This window comes from Crotalus tigris, unplaced genomic scaffold (genome assembly GCF_016545835.1).
Source record: "Crotalus tigris isolate CLP2741 ecotype Arizona unplaced genomic scaffold, ASM1654583v1 scf7180000018376.1261969, whole genome shotgun sequence".
Taxonomy (NCBI): Eukaryota; Metazoa; Chordata; class Lepidosauria; order Squamata; family Viperidae; genus Crotalus; species Crotalus tigris.
This window is the reverse complement of record NW_024096972.1, coordinates 863,437-882,549: the sequence shown is the minus strand read 5'-3', so window position 1 is coordinate 882,549 and position 19,113 is coordinate 863,437. Positions and strand designations below refer to the sequence as shown.

The 19,113-nt window shown below is 43.3% G+C and overlaps 1 protein-coding gene across 2 annotated transcripts in view; it reads right to left on the bottom strand.

The window, feature by feature from the left end:
* The window catches only part of SDK2 (sidekick cell adhesion molecule 2), a 392,527-nt gene extending 375,617 nt beyond the window's left edge, over positions 1 to 16,910 (bottom strand). Inside the window, exon 1 of one of the 2 annotated variants that reach the window (XM_039351954.1) lies at positions 15,743 to 16,910. In XM_039351954.1, the coding sequence (XP_039207888.1) occupies positions 15,743 to 15,824 (82 nt within the window). In that variant the 5' untranslated portion in view covers positions 15,825 to 16,910. The other variant, XM_039351956.1, reaches the window with a different exon arrangement.
* Positions 16,911 to 19,113: the final 2,203 nt, after the last annotated feature.

Sequence of the window (19,113 nt, the reverse complement as noted above, 5' to 3'; positions counted from 1 at the left end):
TAATATTTCACGTTTTTGATTCTATGCCTCTGTTTACACAATCAAGGATTGTATTAGCTTTTTTGGCTGCTGCCACACACTGCTGGCTCATGTTTAAGTGATCATCCACTAGGATTGTAAGATCCCTCTCAGTTACTGTTTTTGACCCAGGTTTCGCCTAATCTGTACTTGTATCTTTGGTTTTTCCTGCTCAGGGGGAAAACCTTGGTTTTCTCCACATTAAATTTCATTTTGTTGGATAGGGCCCATTCTTGTTCTCTTTTTTTTTGCCTTGTTCTTTTTTTACCTTGTTATTACAAGGTACTATTTGTGTTCTCTATATTGTTTGGTTTTCTTATACACCAGCCAGAGTCAGTTTGGCATCAGGCGGAGCCTAAATTGGATAAATAAAATTAATGCTGCAAAATACCACTTTCTAATCCAATCTGAACTGTACTATACATTTCCTAGTATAGCATTTAATTAAGGTCCTAAGTCTCTAAGTCTAAGTGTGTTTTTAAACTAAGGAATTTAGTTTCCAAGCTACCCCTCCATTTCACCCATCCCTTTTGTGTGGTTTTAAAATTTCTGAACTACACACAACAGTGCAGCAGTAGTTACACACACAAATGTGATTTGTTCAACCATCTACAAGTCCAGTGAAGTGCTTTTGTGCTAATCCTCCTTCTATAGACTAACATCAGTCTTTCTGGAAAAAACCCCCAAACATAATCATATTTTAAATCAAGTCAGCAGAGATGGAAGCTTGCAAAATGAATGGGAAAAAGTTTGTAGGAGAAACAGAGCAGTTAACACCTGAGGGCAAGCATAATGCTAGGGACTGAGAGGCCAGTGGAGTTAAAAAAAAAAATCAGGTAAGGAAGAAAAAGGAACTCAGCAAGCAGGAGTGAATCAATCAAAGAGACCATCATAGTTTCTGACACAGAGCCCTTCTGGAAAATATATTGCAAGTTTATCTGTTATGCTCTGGACTTAAATTACTAAGAAATTATAGCCTAGGTGCAAAGAAGAGGCAGCAGCTAGAGCCGGGGGCATTGAGAAGGCTTTGCCTTCATCAGTGTCTGAGCAGCTATAAATTTAAAGAAGAGGAAGTAGGCTGTTATGTATGCCTTGGATATTCTAAACCACAGGGAAAGAACTAGAGACTCTTCCATAATCATAGAATGATGTTTCCCAAAAGGGGGGGGGGGTAGCACTGTAGGAGGCAAAGCAAAAGGAGGCAACAACTGAGGGCTGAGTCAGCCTCCTGAACTTTCAAATAGCTACAGACATTCATTACAGTATTTATTTTACAATGTTTTTAACAAAAACTTGGCAAACTCCAGGCAGAATACCGCAAGGTCAAAGACAACTATATAAAAACTCAAGCACAAATTAAAATAGTAATGCGGGTACGATAGTAATACGAATGAGTAAATGATTATGAAACAGTATGAACAATTAGTATAAGTGGTATGAAAAGAGTCTACTGGAGCTGGGCGGGCAATAAATTTAAACTAATAATTATAATTAAATATAGACAGCTTTTGAATTAACTAACCTTAGAATCAAATGCGCACTAGATTAAAAAAGTGCTTTATCTTGCTTAGGGTGGTGGGGGTGGGGAAGGGAGAATATTCCACAAAATAGGGGATGCCACTGAGAAGGCCCTAATTTCTTAATCCTCCTCACCTCATGTTCTTTGGGAGAGGCGCTGCAACAGGCCCCCTCTCTTGATCAGTGAGCTGACACTTCACTTCTAGCAAGGCACTGCTTAATGCAGGGCTTTTCAACCTTTTCACCCATTGTACCACTTTTAGAATATGGCAATATCCGAGTACCACCAGGCACCTAGCAAGGTGTCAAAAACTTGATGACCCCAAAAAATGAAAAAAGTGATAAAGTACAGGTAGTCCTCGACTTACAACAGTTCGCTTAGTGACTCTTAGAAGTTACAATGGCACTGAAAAAAGTGCCCCCCAAGGCACAGCTGAGCAAGACACATGCCTGCCCCCCCCCGGTGGTGCTCTTCCTCCTGTCCGAGGTTTTCATTGTTATGAGCATTTCTGTTGAGGATTGGCAATGGGGGTGGGGTGGGGGGGTGTTTGGTTTTTATTCCCCCCGTCTGATGGGTAGTTGCAGCAGGTTTTGGTCAATTTACATGACCCTGGGACACTGACCGTCATAAATATGAATCAGTTGCCAAGCATCTGAATATAAATCATAAGACCCTAGAGATGCTGCAACATTCCAGCTGATCGGCGCTTCTTCTGGGCTCAGCAGAAGCACCAGGATGAGTGCCGCTTTCCAGCTGATTGGTGCTTCTTCAGAGCTCAGCAGAAGCACCAGGATCAGTGCCAAGCTCCAGCTGGAGCCTGGCATTGATTCTGGCGCTTCCACTGACAGCCCTGAAGAAGCGCCGATCAGCTGGAAAGCGGCACTGATCCTGGCACTTCTGCTGAGCCCTGGCAGCCCTGCAGCTCCAACCATCTCTCGATCAGGCTTGTGCGGTGATGCCACCGGTTCAGCTCATTCCCCTCCCCCGCTACCACTTTTCTAGGATGGTCGCGTACCACCTGCAAGGTGCCCATGTAGCACAGGTGGTACCCGTACCACTGGTTGAAAAGCCCTGGCTTAATGTATCTTGGTCTTACTCTGTAAAAAATATGAAAAATAATAGCCAGCACTTGGTGTTGGCTCTGAATGCCTACTGTTAAGCCACTGCAGAACTTCAGAAAGCTTATAGGACAGGTTGTCCTCAACTTACAATGGTTCATTTAGTGACCGTTCAAAATTACAAAGGTATTGAAAAAAGTGACTTATGACTGTCTTTCACACTTACGACCATTGCAGAACCCACATGATCATGTGATCAAAATTCAGACCCTTGACAGCTAACTTATATTTATGATGGTTGCAGTGTCCCAGGGTCACATAATTACTTTTTTTGCAACCTTCTGACAAGCAAAATCAATGGGGAAGCCAGATTCACTTAACAAGCATTTTGCTAACTGAACAACTGCAGTGATTCACTTAATAACTGTGGTTAGAAAGGTTGTAAAATGGGGCAGAATTCACTTAACAGCTGTCTCACTTAGCAACAGAAATTTTGGGCTCAGCTGTAAGTCAAGGACTACCTGTATTGCTGTAGCATGTCAGGCTTGTTCTTTCAAGTGTTTAGCTGCTACATTCTGTACCAGCTGGAACTTCCAGGTCATCACCACAGATAACCCCAAATACAGCTTCACATTCTCACTATCATCCCTCCTACCATGGGGTTCCGTACTAAATGTCCTGCCTTGACTTACACTATCCAACATTTCCCCCTCCTCTTTAGTGATGATAATGAGAATGACGGACATGAAAGAGGTGGAAGTGGTAAAAAGTCCACTGTGATGGAGCACCCCAGGAAAGGGGGTGAGAGGATGAAACAACCCAGGGATTTGGAATGTGTGTCTGTTCGGAGTAAGATGGAGTATACTCCTAGTTTACGGATACAGGAGGAAGAGAGGGAAGTGAGTAGCAATATATGTGCATGTAAGGGAAGCAAGGGCAAATTAGTTAATAACACGGGGATTATGACCGAAGCGTTGATTGGTCAGTCAGGACCCATGACGAGATCCATGAGTCGGGCGCAAACGGCTTTTTCATCTATAAATAAGTTCTCCCATTGACCTAAACGAACTCTGACGATGTTGGCAGTAGCCAACGAAAGCTTGGTATTTTATTCTATTAAAACTTTCATAGTTTTTAACTTTTCCTGGTGTTCACGCCTTTTGTTGTGTTATATTATATTATATTATATTATATATATATATATATATATATATATATATATATATATATATATATATATATATATATATGTTTTCTGAGGTTTTCGCAGGTGTTTGTATGTAGGTCTTTGGTTGTTCGGGTTTTCTCCCGCGTAAAATTGGAAGTGTCTTGGCGACGTTTCGACGAAGTCCCATTCGTCATCTTCAGGCTGGTGTTTTCAGCTTCGTGCTTCGAGCAGCACGAAGCTGAAAACACCAGCCTGAAGATGACGAATGGGACTTCGTCGAAACGTCGCCAAGACACTTCCAATTTTACGCGGGAGAAAACCAGAACAACCAAAGACCTACATATATATATATATATATACATACATACATACATACATACATACATGCTGTTTAATCTACAAAAGTACTAAGCTTTCGTCGGCCAAACTACCAACATCGTCAGAGTGTAAAAACGCCAGATTCGGGAGTTCGTTTATATAACTGGCTGCCTCTGCTCTCTAACCCTTGAATGGGTCATTGGTCCACTCATTAGTACTGGCCATGCTGTTCTTAAAAGGGCCGTGCTTGTCAATGCATCAATAGCTTCCAAGGTTACTCCCCTGCCCCCAGTCATTGTTATTCCCCTGGTGTGTGTGCGAGCGCCCAGGGGGGCGGCTATCAGGTTGCTCCTGCTCTTCTCCCCCCCACTTATCCTGGGCTGTCCCTGTGTCTTCATCACCAAACTATCTATCCTATGTGTTTCAGATGTCATTCTCATATTTGCTAGTCCTATTACTCCCACTGTGAATGTATCAGCACCTGGGGAATAAATCTCTTGTTGTTGGGTTTCTTCACTCCCCCCGTGCTGCCTTCGATGGGGCGTGCATATCCACCAGTGGGGTGGCTGTCTGACGCGCCGTTGGGGTTGCTCCTCTGCTCATCAGGCTCCTTTTTTCCTTGGTGCGTGTGCGGGAGTGCAGGTAGTAGCCATCCCATCATTTGTTTTCAATATTCCTCACTCCTCTCGTGGCCAGTCAATAGGTTGTATCCATCGCCAGGTCGTGTGGGGCTTGCATTTCTGGAGCACTTCCTCCCCTCTCGCCAAAAAACATCTACACAGTGTGTCGGGGTGTTTCCCTTGCTCGTCAATGCTGTTAACTCCCCAATGTGTGTGTATGTGCAGGGGGTTAGAGCACAGAGGCGGCCAGTTATATAAATGAACTCCTGAATCCAGCGTTTTTACACTCTGACGATGTTGGTAGTTTGGCCGACGAAAGCTTAGGGCTTTTGTAGATTAAACAGCTTTGGTTTAAGATTTTTTTCCTGGTGTTCGGATACTTTTATTACTGTCATGATATGTGTATACCTGTGATTCTTGTTTTTAATGTTCTCACCCTCACTCCTATTCCTTTTCCCCCCCCAAAAAAACCAAAATTGTGCACTGAAATTTGGCCATTTTGCTGCTGAATGTTGGTGGTGCAAATTTAGAGGACAAAGTGCCCCCATGCAGTCACCCACCTTTGAACTGAAATATAGAAACAGGGCGAGTCATAACTGGAAATTTAATAGCCATGTCTGGAAAGTGATCCATACCTGAGTGAGGAATAGACATTTTATTCTGAGAGCAACTGCAAGCAGATGCTGAAGCACTTATGGTGCCAAGGTCACTGGAACAGAACAAAATAGCATAATTGCCATTCTGCCTTTCTCTCTCTTCTTCTCTTTCTCTTCTTCTGGGTTCCCTACCAAACTCATCAAAGGAAGGCCTTTATGTCCCTTTATTTCTTTGCAACATTCCTTCTGGCACACATATTGTTCCTCAACAGCATCAAAGTCATTAAAAGCAATTGTAATTCAAAGACTCATTATCAACTGAGAGAGCCCTCAAGCAGCTTTTCTCTGCAGCCTGGAGGGGGCAGCATACACAGCAACTGCATATATACCCAGTAATTCCTACAGAAGATGTAATGTTCCTAGTGAAGGAATCAAAAGCTGTTCATTATACTATAATGCTGCAACACATGGCCAAACAGCAGCTACCCTGCTACAGTTCTTGCTTAAATCTCTCTTATCATATATCCTCCATTCCTTAAACCTACAGTTCTTGCATATTTAGGAATAACTGAAGCTTCATTTTATAGATGTTAAAAAAAATCACCTAACTATGGTCGGTTCTTTCTGAAAAAGCCTAAGAGCTGTTATGAGGATATTTCAGAACAAGTTCCTAGTGAATCTCTCTGATAGAAATATGGGAATTGGGTTGCTAGATTATTTGCAAATTTGCCTGAAAGAATTGTGAATACTAAATACAGTAGCAATTGTTTCTTCTGAGTAAATTACTAAAAAATTGGGCTGCACGTTTATTTGAATGACTGTAAGCATATATTTGTACACATAAATCTGTGTAAGAGTTTTTGGTTGTACAAACGATTGCAGGATTTGGATTATGCCTGGGGCTTGTAGATGAGCTAGAACTGATTCCTGCAATACATATCCGGTAGGATGGGAGCTGAAGCCCAATATATCTGGAAAATTCCAGGCTGGAAAAAACTGTACTAAACTATATTCATGTGATACACAATGCTTGAATGACACATTAACTTGAGGGCTACATTTTAGTTTATCCTGTTGTGGTAACCAACCTATGTGATTAGTTTATTATAGCTTGGTGGTGCTGTCCCATAAATGCAACCTTCATCATGCCTTTCATTTGAGCTCCCATGCCCTCATTTTGTCTACTCACTTTTTGGAACTACATCTTGCCATTTAACACCAATGTGGAACTGAGCAATCCAGCTTCATAAAATATAGTTTGAATAGGAGTCGTCTGAAACTAACCATAATTAACCACACTTTGGACATCACAGAAAACTAGGAGTTAAGCCAAAAAGTGATAGAAGCTCCTGAACACATTTTCAAGCCCAAAATATAAATGGACAGCAGTGAAAGTTAGACAGTTTTCAAACTCACTGAACAATGAGCTGTTGCTCCCCAAATTTAAGACTACAATAAATAATGCTTGGCTATTGGCTATCTTGTCTGGAACCAAACAAGATTCAGTCCAAAGCCCTGAAGAGCAACAGGTTGCATGTTTCTACCTTGCTAGTAGTTTCCCATTTATTTATTCCGCAATTGGCATATCATAGATGGTTTCCCATTGTTGAATTTCTCATTGGAAGCTGTCCTATTCTGACCCTATAAAAGCAGTTAAAACTTGAGCTTTGAAACTCTGCCTCCCTCTTGCTTCTCTCTCTCTCTCTCTCTCTCTCTCTCTCTCTCTCTCTCTCTTCCACTACCTCCATTCTAGTTCTGCCTTTCTTTGGAAAAGCAAGTAGGAAAATGGTTCCCCTGCACTCCAAGAACAGCACATTCCGAAATAAGCACAACAAAGGTTCTGTGCAGTCTGAAATGTTACATCTCGATAGATAAGGAGTGGGTGAAAAAAATGTCCAAAAGGTAGATTTATTTCTTAGAGGAATGGAGTGAAACAAGCAAAAGTTTTCTTGGCACTGGAGAGATTTCAGAATGGCCTTGGGTAAGGCACTCTGAAGTCAAGACAAAAAAGAACTTTCAACCTATTGCATTTCCCATCTGTTGTCCTACATTTATTACTTTGGGGAGGAAGAGGGTTCAATGAAGCAGTTAAAGTTGCAAACCAGCTTCAGGCAGTAGAAAGCATCTCATCTCACATCCAGTAGAAGGAAACTCTGATTTTAAAACTAAAATGGAACAAAAACCAAAAGACACTCCAATAATTTCAAGCCATGCCACATCAGTCAGGGGCTGATAAATACAGACTTTTTAGTTTTCGTTTTAGCCCTGGCTGGAGGAGAAACCAGAGCATCCCTGAGAGCAATAGACCCTGCAAAGGGGATTTCCTGCCACACAAGGTACTGAAGAACTAGAGGTGAATCCTTTCAGTTATACAGTACTTTCAGTTACAGACATTGAGAGAGGAATCGGCTAGTCAGTTTTACCGCTTTGCAGAGAGTTGTCTGGACTCTCCTTTGAGAGAGCAACCGCCCTCTCAGATCGCTGGTTGAACAAGCTATTCAAAAAAGAAAATGGCTACCGAAGCCAATCTCTTGCAGTCAGGGAGAGGCGCAGAGGCCAAGAAGGAACTCCACAGATGACTGCTCCCGACAGAAGCACCTCAGGATTTGTTGCCCCTGAACTCTAGACTGTCTGTATGGAAGGTCTGATGCTGGCATGTCATTTCATGCTAGATTAGGGATTCCCAACCCCTGGTCCGTGGCATGCCAGAAACCGGTCCACACAAACAAGCGAAGCCCCATCTGTGGGATGCAGGCAGTACATGAAACCACATCCCCTCTGGTCCTTGGAAAAAACTCTCCCCATTGAACGGGTCCCTGATGCCCAAAAGGTTGGGGGCCTCTGTGCTAGATCACCTAAAGCCAGTGCTTCTCAATTATTTTCTGTCATGCCCCCCTAGGAAGAAGAAAACATTTCACGCCCCCCCGCGACTGTAAATAGTATCATTTGTCTATAAAATTGTTATAAATACACCTCTGCATAACACTGTATCCTTATTAACGTATATGAGAATAAAAAAAGAAAGAAATGTGGATCAATTTACAACAAAGAATAGCTTTATTAACTGTAGCAGAAAAGATTTAAAGGAGCACAATATTAAAAAAAAACTTTAATCTGCAAAACAAAAATATATAAAATAATTTGAGCTGATTTTTTAGTCAGAGGTAATGTCTGGATTAATGGCTACAATGAGCACGTTTTTCAATGCATAGCTTTTCGAAGCGGGGTTTGAAGCAGGACACAGCAACTCTCAGCTCCTTCTCAATGTGTAGCCGAGACCTGTAGTTTTTTTTCTGTACAGAGGACCGACTTCCGGGTCTAAAAGTCACACAGGCGGGTTTGGCCAATCAGGATAGAGCATCATGTCTATCCAATCGGGTACTTTGCATGTGTCACGTGCGTTGGCGGTCATGTCCTCCGCGTCAGGCTGCTACTGGGGCTGCGCTGGGACAATCAATGCCATGTGGGATGCCGCTTGCGAGTGAGTCGGATGATCCGATCTAGAAATCCAATATGACAGTATTTGCCGAGGTCAAATGAGCCCCCCTTTACGGAGCCTCGCGCCCCCCCGGGGGGCGCGCCCCACTATTTGAGAAGCACTGCCTAAAGCCAACCTTAAGCCTACCTCAGCAACAGGCTGGTTGATGATGAAACTGCGACTGCTTAGTGAGGATGGGTCTTCAACAAACATTACCTGGGCAGCTTCATGTTGTAGCAATCAGTAAGTTGCACTTACAGAAATTGGAGAATATATACTTGACTACACTGTGATTTATTGGACATGTATTTCATAGCTATCTAGAGATCACTGCAATATTGTATATTTAGTTATTTTTGAATCTCTGGATCTCACAATCGTTGTCAGGCACTTTGAAGCAACCCTGATTAGAACAGGTCATGTATCAGTCTCATTAATGGTAAATCTTATTTCTTCAAGCTGCAAAATGGGAACTGAACAATTTTCACCTGACTATGTTATTAATAAGGAGAATCAATTCTACCCAGGTAAGAAAAATATATTTTATCAACATTAGTTCAAAGGAAAAGTAGGATATTTTCAGTTGCCTTTGATTTGCTTAAACCTTTAGGTCTATTTAGTTAAGGAATATCTGTGCTAATTGGCAGCCGTTTTCTATAACTTCATTTTTTCCTACAATTTCAGACACCTGTTTTAGATGTCAGGGATTGATTTCCTTCCTTCCTTCCTTCCTTCCTTCCTTCCTTCCTTCCTTCCTTCCTTCCTTCCTTCCTTCCTTCCTTCCTTCCTTCCTTAACTAGAATACAAAATCGGTATAGATTCAACAAAAACTATCCATAAACATAATGCCCATAATAATTATAAACAGATTAAAAACAATAATCAATATCTGAAAACACAAACTTACAGTATTGTTAATAATGAAAATAAAATTATAACCAAACCAAACAAAATAAAGCAAATCAATTTAAGGAAATTCAAGGTAAAGTAAGGGTGGCAATAATAAACCACTCTCCAAAAACACTTCAAAGGCATTCCATCTTCAGTAGCTTCCAGAAAATTAGAAGGGATGGAACAAGGTTTAATTGCAAGTAAATGCCATTCTACAAGTTTGGAGGATTGACTGAAAAATAATGCCTCATAGCTTTCATGAAAGTAGAATATTCTTCTTCCAGACAGAATGTATTGGATGCCCTATTTGGGTAGTAGTAGGTGTTAGTATAGATACTTAGGCAACAATCCATATACGGTACAATAGGACATCAAAGGTCAAACCCAGCACTTTGAATTATATCTAGAAACCAGTAAGTGCAAAGCAAACCCATGTAAGTGCAAAGCATAGGTGTAATGTGCTCCTGGTAAATACCAGTAATTTACATCAATTATAATTCCCAGGTGGTTTTCAGACCGATCCATGCACTCTTACTGAGTACATGGATATAGTTTTATTCAGAGGGAATGGGGACATCAGTTTGCAAGAGACCTGTTCTCTAGATAGGGGCTGCGCTAGCCAAAGTGGGCAAAAGCTCTCCAGCCCATGACCTTCAATTTACCTATCCAACGACTCAGGAGGACTCCGGAGTCACAGGCTTTCCCCCTCCGGATTAGTGCCACTCTATTGAATCACAACTTGGCAATAGTCTGAAAACCTCACTGGATACATAACAACTCCATATGGCTTAGATTTAATTGCTATCTCTCATTGCGTCTAGGCTCATACAGACTCCAAAAACTAGGACAAGAGTTCTATTGCATCTCTAGCATGGTCTGGAGTTGTGATATGTAACTGTGATATATAACTAGGTATCACTGCATATTGACAATGTTACATCTCAGGCTGATGGATGACCTCTGCCAGTGATTTTACACAGATGTTCAACAAATGGGAAAGGACTGGCATGTGGAAGACTGAGGGAAAAATCTCTCTAGTGCCTCTTTGCAGGTCTAATGCAATCACCTCCTCTTCCATATAAGAACTGATAATCTCCCAGAACCAGCCAGCTATACCTCACCTTGTTCTCTGAAGGAGCCAATGAGCCAAGAACACAGATGGCGGAAATCAGCTAGAGTGCTGATTTCCTGTCCTCTTTATCAGAATGCATAAACCCCAAAGGATCCCAGATAACATGGCTAAATATTCTTCAGTCAGCCCACTGGACTCTATCCACAAGGAGTCAAATTTGAGTGCCTTTGTTTGCAAAATGCTACAAAATGGTTTAATAGCCAGACAGGATTCTGGTGACAACACCCACTTCCCCAACAGAATAAGGGAAGAGAAGTATTTATTAAATTGATATGCTGCCCATCTCCTCTAGAGGTGACTCTGGGTGGCTTACAAACTTAAAACCAGTAAATATTAAAAGGTATAAAATAAATAATTTATCATTAAGATAAGGGGGGTGAGAGAAAGCACACAGAACATGGGGATGGGATCTTCTCTTAATCTGATACCACCTCCAGAGTGATATACTTTGCCTCCCTTATTGCCAAAATGCAGGCCTGAATCCTGGCTAATACCCATGGATGGTAAAAAAAAAATGTGTTTTTTGTGTTGTACGTGCGATATTGAATATAAAATTTTTTACTCTCCTCCACTGAACCTTTCCTACCATATTTGCAACAGTGTGAATGTGCCATATGTACACCTTTAGATGTTTATTTAGATGTTTAGATAACATAGTTTGTGGACTAGCATGGCATAAAGAACATAATAAATATGCTATACTAAGACAGACTATTTGTTTACTTAGTTCAATAGTTTCCTATGATTCTAGCCTTCCAAAATCTCAGGCAGAAACCCCCCCCCCTTCCACCCTCATTTTCTTCCATGTGATATTTTATTAAATTGGAGATGCACTGACATGCAGGCGTGTTGAATGTCTGAAAACTATGGTCATATTTTCTTCAGTTTCCTTCTGAAGGTCAACCTATTAAATCAGCAGGTAAAGCTGTTCATAACTCGGAGATAAGTATTATCACCTGCTATTGTCTACAGGTCAAACTAATATTAACACATAGGAAAATGACCAGTAGAAAACAAAATTGGTTCTTCTGCTGTCAAATGATAACATGTCCCTTAGAACTCTGGTGACATTATTGAATTATCAGTAGATGTGAAACATTGTGTTAATTCTTATTTTGGCATCTGCACTTCCAAATATCATAAAGATATTGGACAGAGCTGGCTAGGCATTTGAAAACTACATATTTCCTGACATTATTTGCAAGGCAAAATGAGGACCCATATTGTTGGGGGCAATATGCTGACTCTGTAAATTGCTTAGAGAAGGCTGTAAAGCACTATGAGGTGGTATATACATCTTAAGTGCAATTGCTAAAATGGGATCTTTCCCACAGAAGTCAGAGGGATACACATTAATAAGGAATAGGGACAATGTGAATAGTATAATTACGATTGCTGGTCCCTCTCTCTGTGAATGTATAGCAAATATGGCCACAGTTATAATATTCTTATAGAACTATTCTTCATTCACAACACATATAAATGATGCAAATACCACAAACAGCTGCAGAAGAGAAAGTCTTTTGCATCCCCAAAGTATGCCACAAAATAAAAGCATTTCTCCCCACCCCCAGCCTTTCTCCATCTTCTCCTCTTGCCATTTTACATCATATGACGTTTCCAAGAGGCTTTGTTGGCAGGCACAACCAAATCAATGGTCTCTGCTTAGAGAGGGAGTCTATTTATGTATCTCATTCAGATAACAGACTTAGCTGAAAATAGTCCGCACTGCATATGCACATTCCAGAGGCAATTAGCTTATCAGTAGGTCCTGAGGTAATTTGTGGCATTTGCCAACTCATGGGCTGTCATGGAAGGATAGCCTCCAAAGAACGACCTTTTCTCAATGACATACTTTATTTGACTCACACTTTGGATAACAAGGCTCCAGCCAGCTCTATGGAGAAGAAAAATGGACAGAAGGGTATCAAATACAGTGACTGGTGACTTGGGAGGAGAGTGGAAGAGAGGATTTTAGCAATTAATATTTGAATTTACCTGACCTTCCCCAGGACATGTCTGCAAACATCTGAGGAACCTTAGACAGCAGTAAAATACAGAAAAATCCAACTGCCATCTAGTGGTGGTCCAGATTTTTGAAGCCTAGACCTGGTAACCCTGCCAAAGATCTTAAATGATTGTCTTCTGGAAGAGGTATTCTATATCATCTCAGAGTCCCCTGGAGTGGGTAGCTACGTTAAATTTATATATTTATATAATAAAGAAACAGATGCAATAAAAACAGCACCTGCCTTACAAATCCAATCATGTATTTTCATTCATTGAGATTTCTGCCATCCTCCTGATCCACATTTTTTTTTTTTTTTTGCCAAATAGAGGATCAGGAAAGAAGTTGTGTATCATATTCCAACCCTCTTTTGTAACAATTTTTCCAGGCTTTGTAATAAGGAGCCTCAGAAACACATTAATCACATTGGGTCCTGGAAGAGCTCGTGTTATCCTCCCTTGTTTCAAACTCCCTTGTGGTCCTGAAGAGCAAGCACTGCCAGCTTCCCTGAGTTCAAACAGACCTCCTGCCTTGTGGCTGTAAATCTATTCATGACTTTATTGTTATCTTTACAGGTCAAGAGACAGAAAATGAGGAGTGAGGAAGGTGTTTGGATGAGATATATATGCACATTGTAAAACCTGCTCCAATTATTTAAAGTGAATATTTGAATAATTAACCAAATATTGAATCAGCCCAAAGGGGGGGGGGAAGGGAGGGGGAAGCAAGGACACCTCAGAAAGTCCTAAGACCACCAAGGATTTCATACTGTAAAAGAAGATAAGATAAAAAGTGTGTTTATAGGAATTGGCCATAAGTCAATCAAATCTTTATTTACTTATGGCCATAGTCAGGTAAAAATGAAATTTAACTCCATAAAAAAGCCAACCTAATTTACTTTCCGATTCATACTGGGTACCAAGAATATAATACTTAATAAATTATTTTTTTAAAAAAAATCTCTGCCTTATTTTTTATTCTCCTTTTCTCTTCCTCCCCCCAAACAATCTTCATTTTTTCTTTTGCAGGACATCAAACAACACCCCCTTCCTTTTGCAAGTCACCATACCCTTAAAAGATCTTTTAACAAGTGGATTTAAAAAAAAAAAAAAAAGACCTGGAAAAGACAATTCCCTCTCCACGTACTTGTTTGGCAACCTTTCTTCCCCCTTCCCCCCCTCGCGCCTCAACAAAAAAAAGCTGGGATATAATCAGAGTTGTAGTCCGCAAGGGTCGCCATGAAATACTGGCGCTCTCAAGAGAGAGGGGGACGAGGAGAAGAGAAGGTGGCAGGTCTGGTTTCTTCAGCCCCGCCCGCCGGAATGCCTCCGAAAGAGAGAGCGCCCCTGTTTTGGCTCCTCCAGCCAAATCCGCCAGGCGCCTCGCTCCAAGCCGAACGTGAAGCTGAGGACGCGGAAGGAGGAGGCGACGGCGGCGGGAGAGAGACCAAAGCCTGAAGCTCGGAGGCGCAACGACGCTCCTCAGGCGAGCCCCCTACTTCGCTATCCCCCCGGGCTGCTTTTAGAGGCCGGCCCACCTGTAAGCGGCGTCTGAAATGCATTTCTATCCAGGCAACGCACTGGGGGAGAAAAGGAGGTCAACCTTCCTCACTCCCGCCTTTTTCAGCACAGCGTCGTCGTCTCGGTCGCCAGCTTTATTTTTGGCGAGAGACAGCGCGCGTCTGGAGGAGATTCCCATCTCTCTGAGGGAAAACCAACGTTTCTTCGGGAGGGGCAGGAATGGATCTTTCTCCGCCCCGCTTTCTTCTACACATCTCTAAAGGGCTGCCCCCACGTGTTGCGTTCTGTATCCCGGGAAGTTCTCGGTATCCCAGGGCAGCCGGCTTCGTAGTATGGCACTCACTCTTCTCACACACGCGCGCTCCCCAACACGTAATCACACCAACAAAGGCAACCGATCCCTCAGAAAAAGCCGCCGCGGAAGCCTTTTGGCTGCTCGCATAGGAAAAGCCGCCGAGTTTCTTCCGAGGCAGAGGCGGCTCGGGCTTTTAGAAAAAGCCTTCCCCCTGGGGATATTACATCTTTTAGCTTAGCCAAATTCTTCCTAGCCCTCCGAAATTGCGCAGCCCAATCCTGTGTATATTAGTGAAAAACAAACAACTCGCTTTCACACTTACTCGGATTAAATCTTCCGCACCTCACTGTGAGCTTTGCCTTGTGTTGGATTCTAATCGAGATACCATCCAACAACAGATTTTTGATTTCTTTTTGACCTCATGAGCCGAGGGCTATCTTGTTTCATCTTTTTGTAAACGCCAATACCAGTTATTTTCAAGTAGGTTTAGATCCGCTAGACATACACTCACACACAAATACACACCGCGCATTGCCCTTTCTACTCTGCTGCTCCTCCCCTCCCCCGCGTTTTCCTTTAAACATTTTTTTAAATCTTCCTTAAATGTCTGGAGTCTGCCTCTCTCCTCGTCTGTCTCGCTCTCTCTTCCACACTTTGTTTTGATCTCTTGATTACTTTTGAAAAAACGTTTCATTCCTGCAAATCATCAGGCATAAAACTTCCCCACGACTCCTTGTTCTCCACTCGTAACAAATCACCGGCGCTTCCCCACCACCTCCGTCAAAACACTGATCGAACCAGTTGGAGGGGGAGGGGGGAAGGCGCCTTAAGTTCCCAGGTCCTCACGGTCTCTTTTATCCACCTCGCCTCTTCCCTTTTAACCAATCACAAACTGAGGGGGGGGGAGAGGAATCGATCAAGTTCATTACGCTTAACTCCTTAGCAAAAGTCAAGCGCATTTCCCCCATCCGAAGTATTGCAGGTATCACGTCTGTTGCCATCCAGCAGCTCCCGGCAACTTTGGCCCCCTCGGCGTTGCCCACTCACATGCCACCCACCGGAACCTCAAAGACAAAAACAGTCTGTAGAGACTCCGTGACCAGACATCCCCCTCGAATTACCTTGGCCTTTGACCGAAGAGATGCCCAGAAGAACAAAAAGCGCGCCACACAGTATCCTTCCGCAGCTGCCAATCCCGGCCATGGTTTCCCAGAGGCGGAGCAAGGCTGAGGATGGAAGAGAACTTCTGGAGTTTGGGGAAGGTCTTGTGAAAGATCTGTCCACCTATAATCCCCTGTTTCGCTCCTGCTGCCTTCCAAAATGGGCCGGAAGATTTGCAACGGGGTAGCGAGCTTCCGTCCTCTCACTCTTCTCGGTCAGACCGCCCTGGACACTCGCTCCATTCCCAAGAAGGCTCAGAGGTATCGGGGAGAGGGCGATTTAATCCTGGTCACCTCACCTCGCCGATGAATTCTTCTCCAAAAGTCTGAGGACGAATGGGAGACTGCGACATCGGTCAACAACCCCATATCGCCATCCTGCCAAAGGACTTGACGGAAAGGAAGAAAGGAGAAAACGATCCTGCACTGCGGGGCAGAATCGGCGGCAGCCGCGGAGAAGAAGACGGAGACGGAGACGCCGCCGCCGCGTCCTTGGGATGGCAGAAGCTCAACAGGGTGGGTCAGTAGGGGAGACGGAAGGGAGAAGTCTGAGAGGCAATATTCAGACGTCCGGGCTCCTCAGAACATACTTGGAGGCTTCGGGAAGGAGAGCCGTGTGAAGCGAGCGAGTAACGGCGACGAGAGATCCACAGTCACACCTACCAAATCCCAGAGGGAGGAGCGAAGTTTTCTCTCGGCGAGCGCCGCAGCTGGCGTTCAGGGCCGAACGAAAAGTTTTGGGGAGGGGGAATCAGGTCTGGGGGCTTTCTCCCCTCCCCGAGTCCTCCTCAAGTCGTCTCCCGAGCGATTCTCATGGCGGGAGGCAGCGGGCTGCCTTGCTCTCGCCTCTCTCCAACATCCCGAAGGCGAGCCAGCGTGGGTTTGGAGGACAGCCGCCGGGTGCCTCTCTCCAAGGGGTAGGGCTCCGGCTTCTCCAGCGGGCGCGCTTCGCTTGCTACCCTCCCGCTTCTGGCTCAGCAGCGGAGTGAGCCAGGAGCGGCGGCGGCAACCTCAGCCAGGGATAGGCGGAGAAAGAGAGAGGCCGGCATTGCCACCTAGTGGTCCACGCTGGCAACAGTGCCCGACGCGCGCTCAGCGAAGGCAGAGACGCTGGTCCGGTGTGCAGTCGGGCTCAGCTGCGCGGTTGTTATGGGGAGCGTCGATACATGTCCCCGAGCCCGCCCCACCAACCACTATCCCTTCAGAACAGCTTCCAGTTTCTGCAGGTTGAGTTGGGTCCCATTGCGTCCTGCCGTTGGGATTTTGGGAAAGTCCCAGGCTGGTAGCAATCAGGGGTTAAGTTTTGTATAGATCAGTGGTTCTCAACATTTTTAATAACACGACCCCCAACCGGTCGTAAGTCGAGGACTACTCAACTGGTGCAGCACCGTTTGCAGAATGGGACTTTTGGCGGGCTCACCAGGGCAGAGACAGCCTGGACAATTCCTATTGGCTTTTGAAAGCCAATAGAATTAGACTCTATTCAAGCGAGTCTATTCTATTGGCTTTCAAAAGCCAATAGAATAAAAGGGAGTAGCACAGCTAAGGAAAAGGGGAAAAAATGGCGGACTGCGTTGTTTGGCGACCCCCGTGAAATGGTCGTTCGACCCCAAATGGGGTCCCAACCCACAGGTTGAGAACCACTGGTATAGATATATAAACTGAGGTGACTGTTTAATGCAAGTAGTCCAGGTCTTCATACGTTTTTCTCTCCCCCCCATCCCATATCAAACTAAATAAAAAATAATATTCTAAATGGAGGCACTTTCTGAGCTTGGTTGTTTGCTTGCAGATATTTCATTACAAGTGGTTCTCAATTTATGACCAACTGCTTAGTGATCATTTGAAGTTACACGGACCCCAAAAAAGATACTTATGACTGGGATGCAAAGTTCTGATGGCTGCCACACCACCTTGCAGTCACATATTGCAATTTGGATGCTCAGCGACCAGCTTGTATTTATGGCCATTTGCAACATTGTGGGGTCACATGTCTACAATGTATGACTTTTTTTTTGGTGGAAACCACCATTAAGTTCTGATTTCCAGCAAAAAAACCCCACCCATTGCAGACAATGATTTTGCTTAACAAATATGGCATTTGCTTAACAATTGGTGATTTCCTAAACAACCACTGCAAAAAATTGTAAAATCAGGTTGGTCACATGATGACTGGTTTAATGACCAGCACAACTTATAACTATAATTCCAGGCTCAGTTATGGTCATAAATTGAGGATTACCTGAACCAGACTAGGCAACATTAATTGGGGTTGTCCCTGTTTATATGCTATAAGCTGCCCTGCCAGTTTTGGTAGGGATGTGGTTTCCTCCTTAGAAGTTCCTTGATTATGGTATTATTTCTACCTGATTGCTTGGTATTAATCTCTGCTTATCTGGATGTGGATCTGCAGAAGAAGAAGTGTTATGGCCTTTTAATTTCCTTCTTTGTAAATGTGGTTTAATTCTATGTATCTATTGATGGCCATCAATAGACACATCAGTCATTAGTAGTCACATACAATAGAGATAAAATACATCGCATGGAGAATGTAAAAGAACATATTGAGATAAACTACATGGATCAGCCATCAAATGGAGTAAATCCCACACTCACTAGCACTTCAAATCCAGGTCATAAGTCCTCTTCCTGAGTCCATTGTTAATTTCAGTCACAATTAGTCATAAGCTGAGGACTACCTATATCCCACAATTCCCTCATAGTTGCCCTTTTGGTTATAATCAAACTTGTCCTTGGCAATAAGCCTCAGTTGCCATTCTCACATGCTCATTTACTGTCCTTCCGTTTACTTTGGGAGGAAGAAGAGTCAACCATGAGGAGATATTGTTTTTAAAAGCTCTGTTTAGTTACTGACTTTGAATTATAAACTCTCTGCTTCTGTCAGGAAGGAAGGAAGGAAGGAAGGAAGGAAGGAAGGAAGATGGTTTTTATGAGACAGTCTAATAAGAGATTTTCCTACTGTGCCCACCATCTCCAAGAGATGTGTTATCTGCTGTTCTACTGTGAGACTTTTTTTAGACCAAGTATTGAAGTGTTTATTGACTCAGTTTTCACAGATGTCAGAAGGACAAATCACTGGTATTAGCATGCACCCATTCTGAATGTAGAGAAGAAGGGAAACATGACTTGAGTGCAGCCTTAAGTAGAAGGACAAAGAGAAATGGGGACCAGGCATGCCTTTGTCCAGCTTTGGCTGTTGAGCCAGGGGCAACTCTAGTTCAGTGAGAAGCTTTGGCGATGTTCATGCCCCTAATCCTTCAAAATTGTATTACTGCAATGCCCACTACCTGGGTCTACCACTGACAATCAGT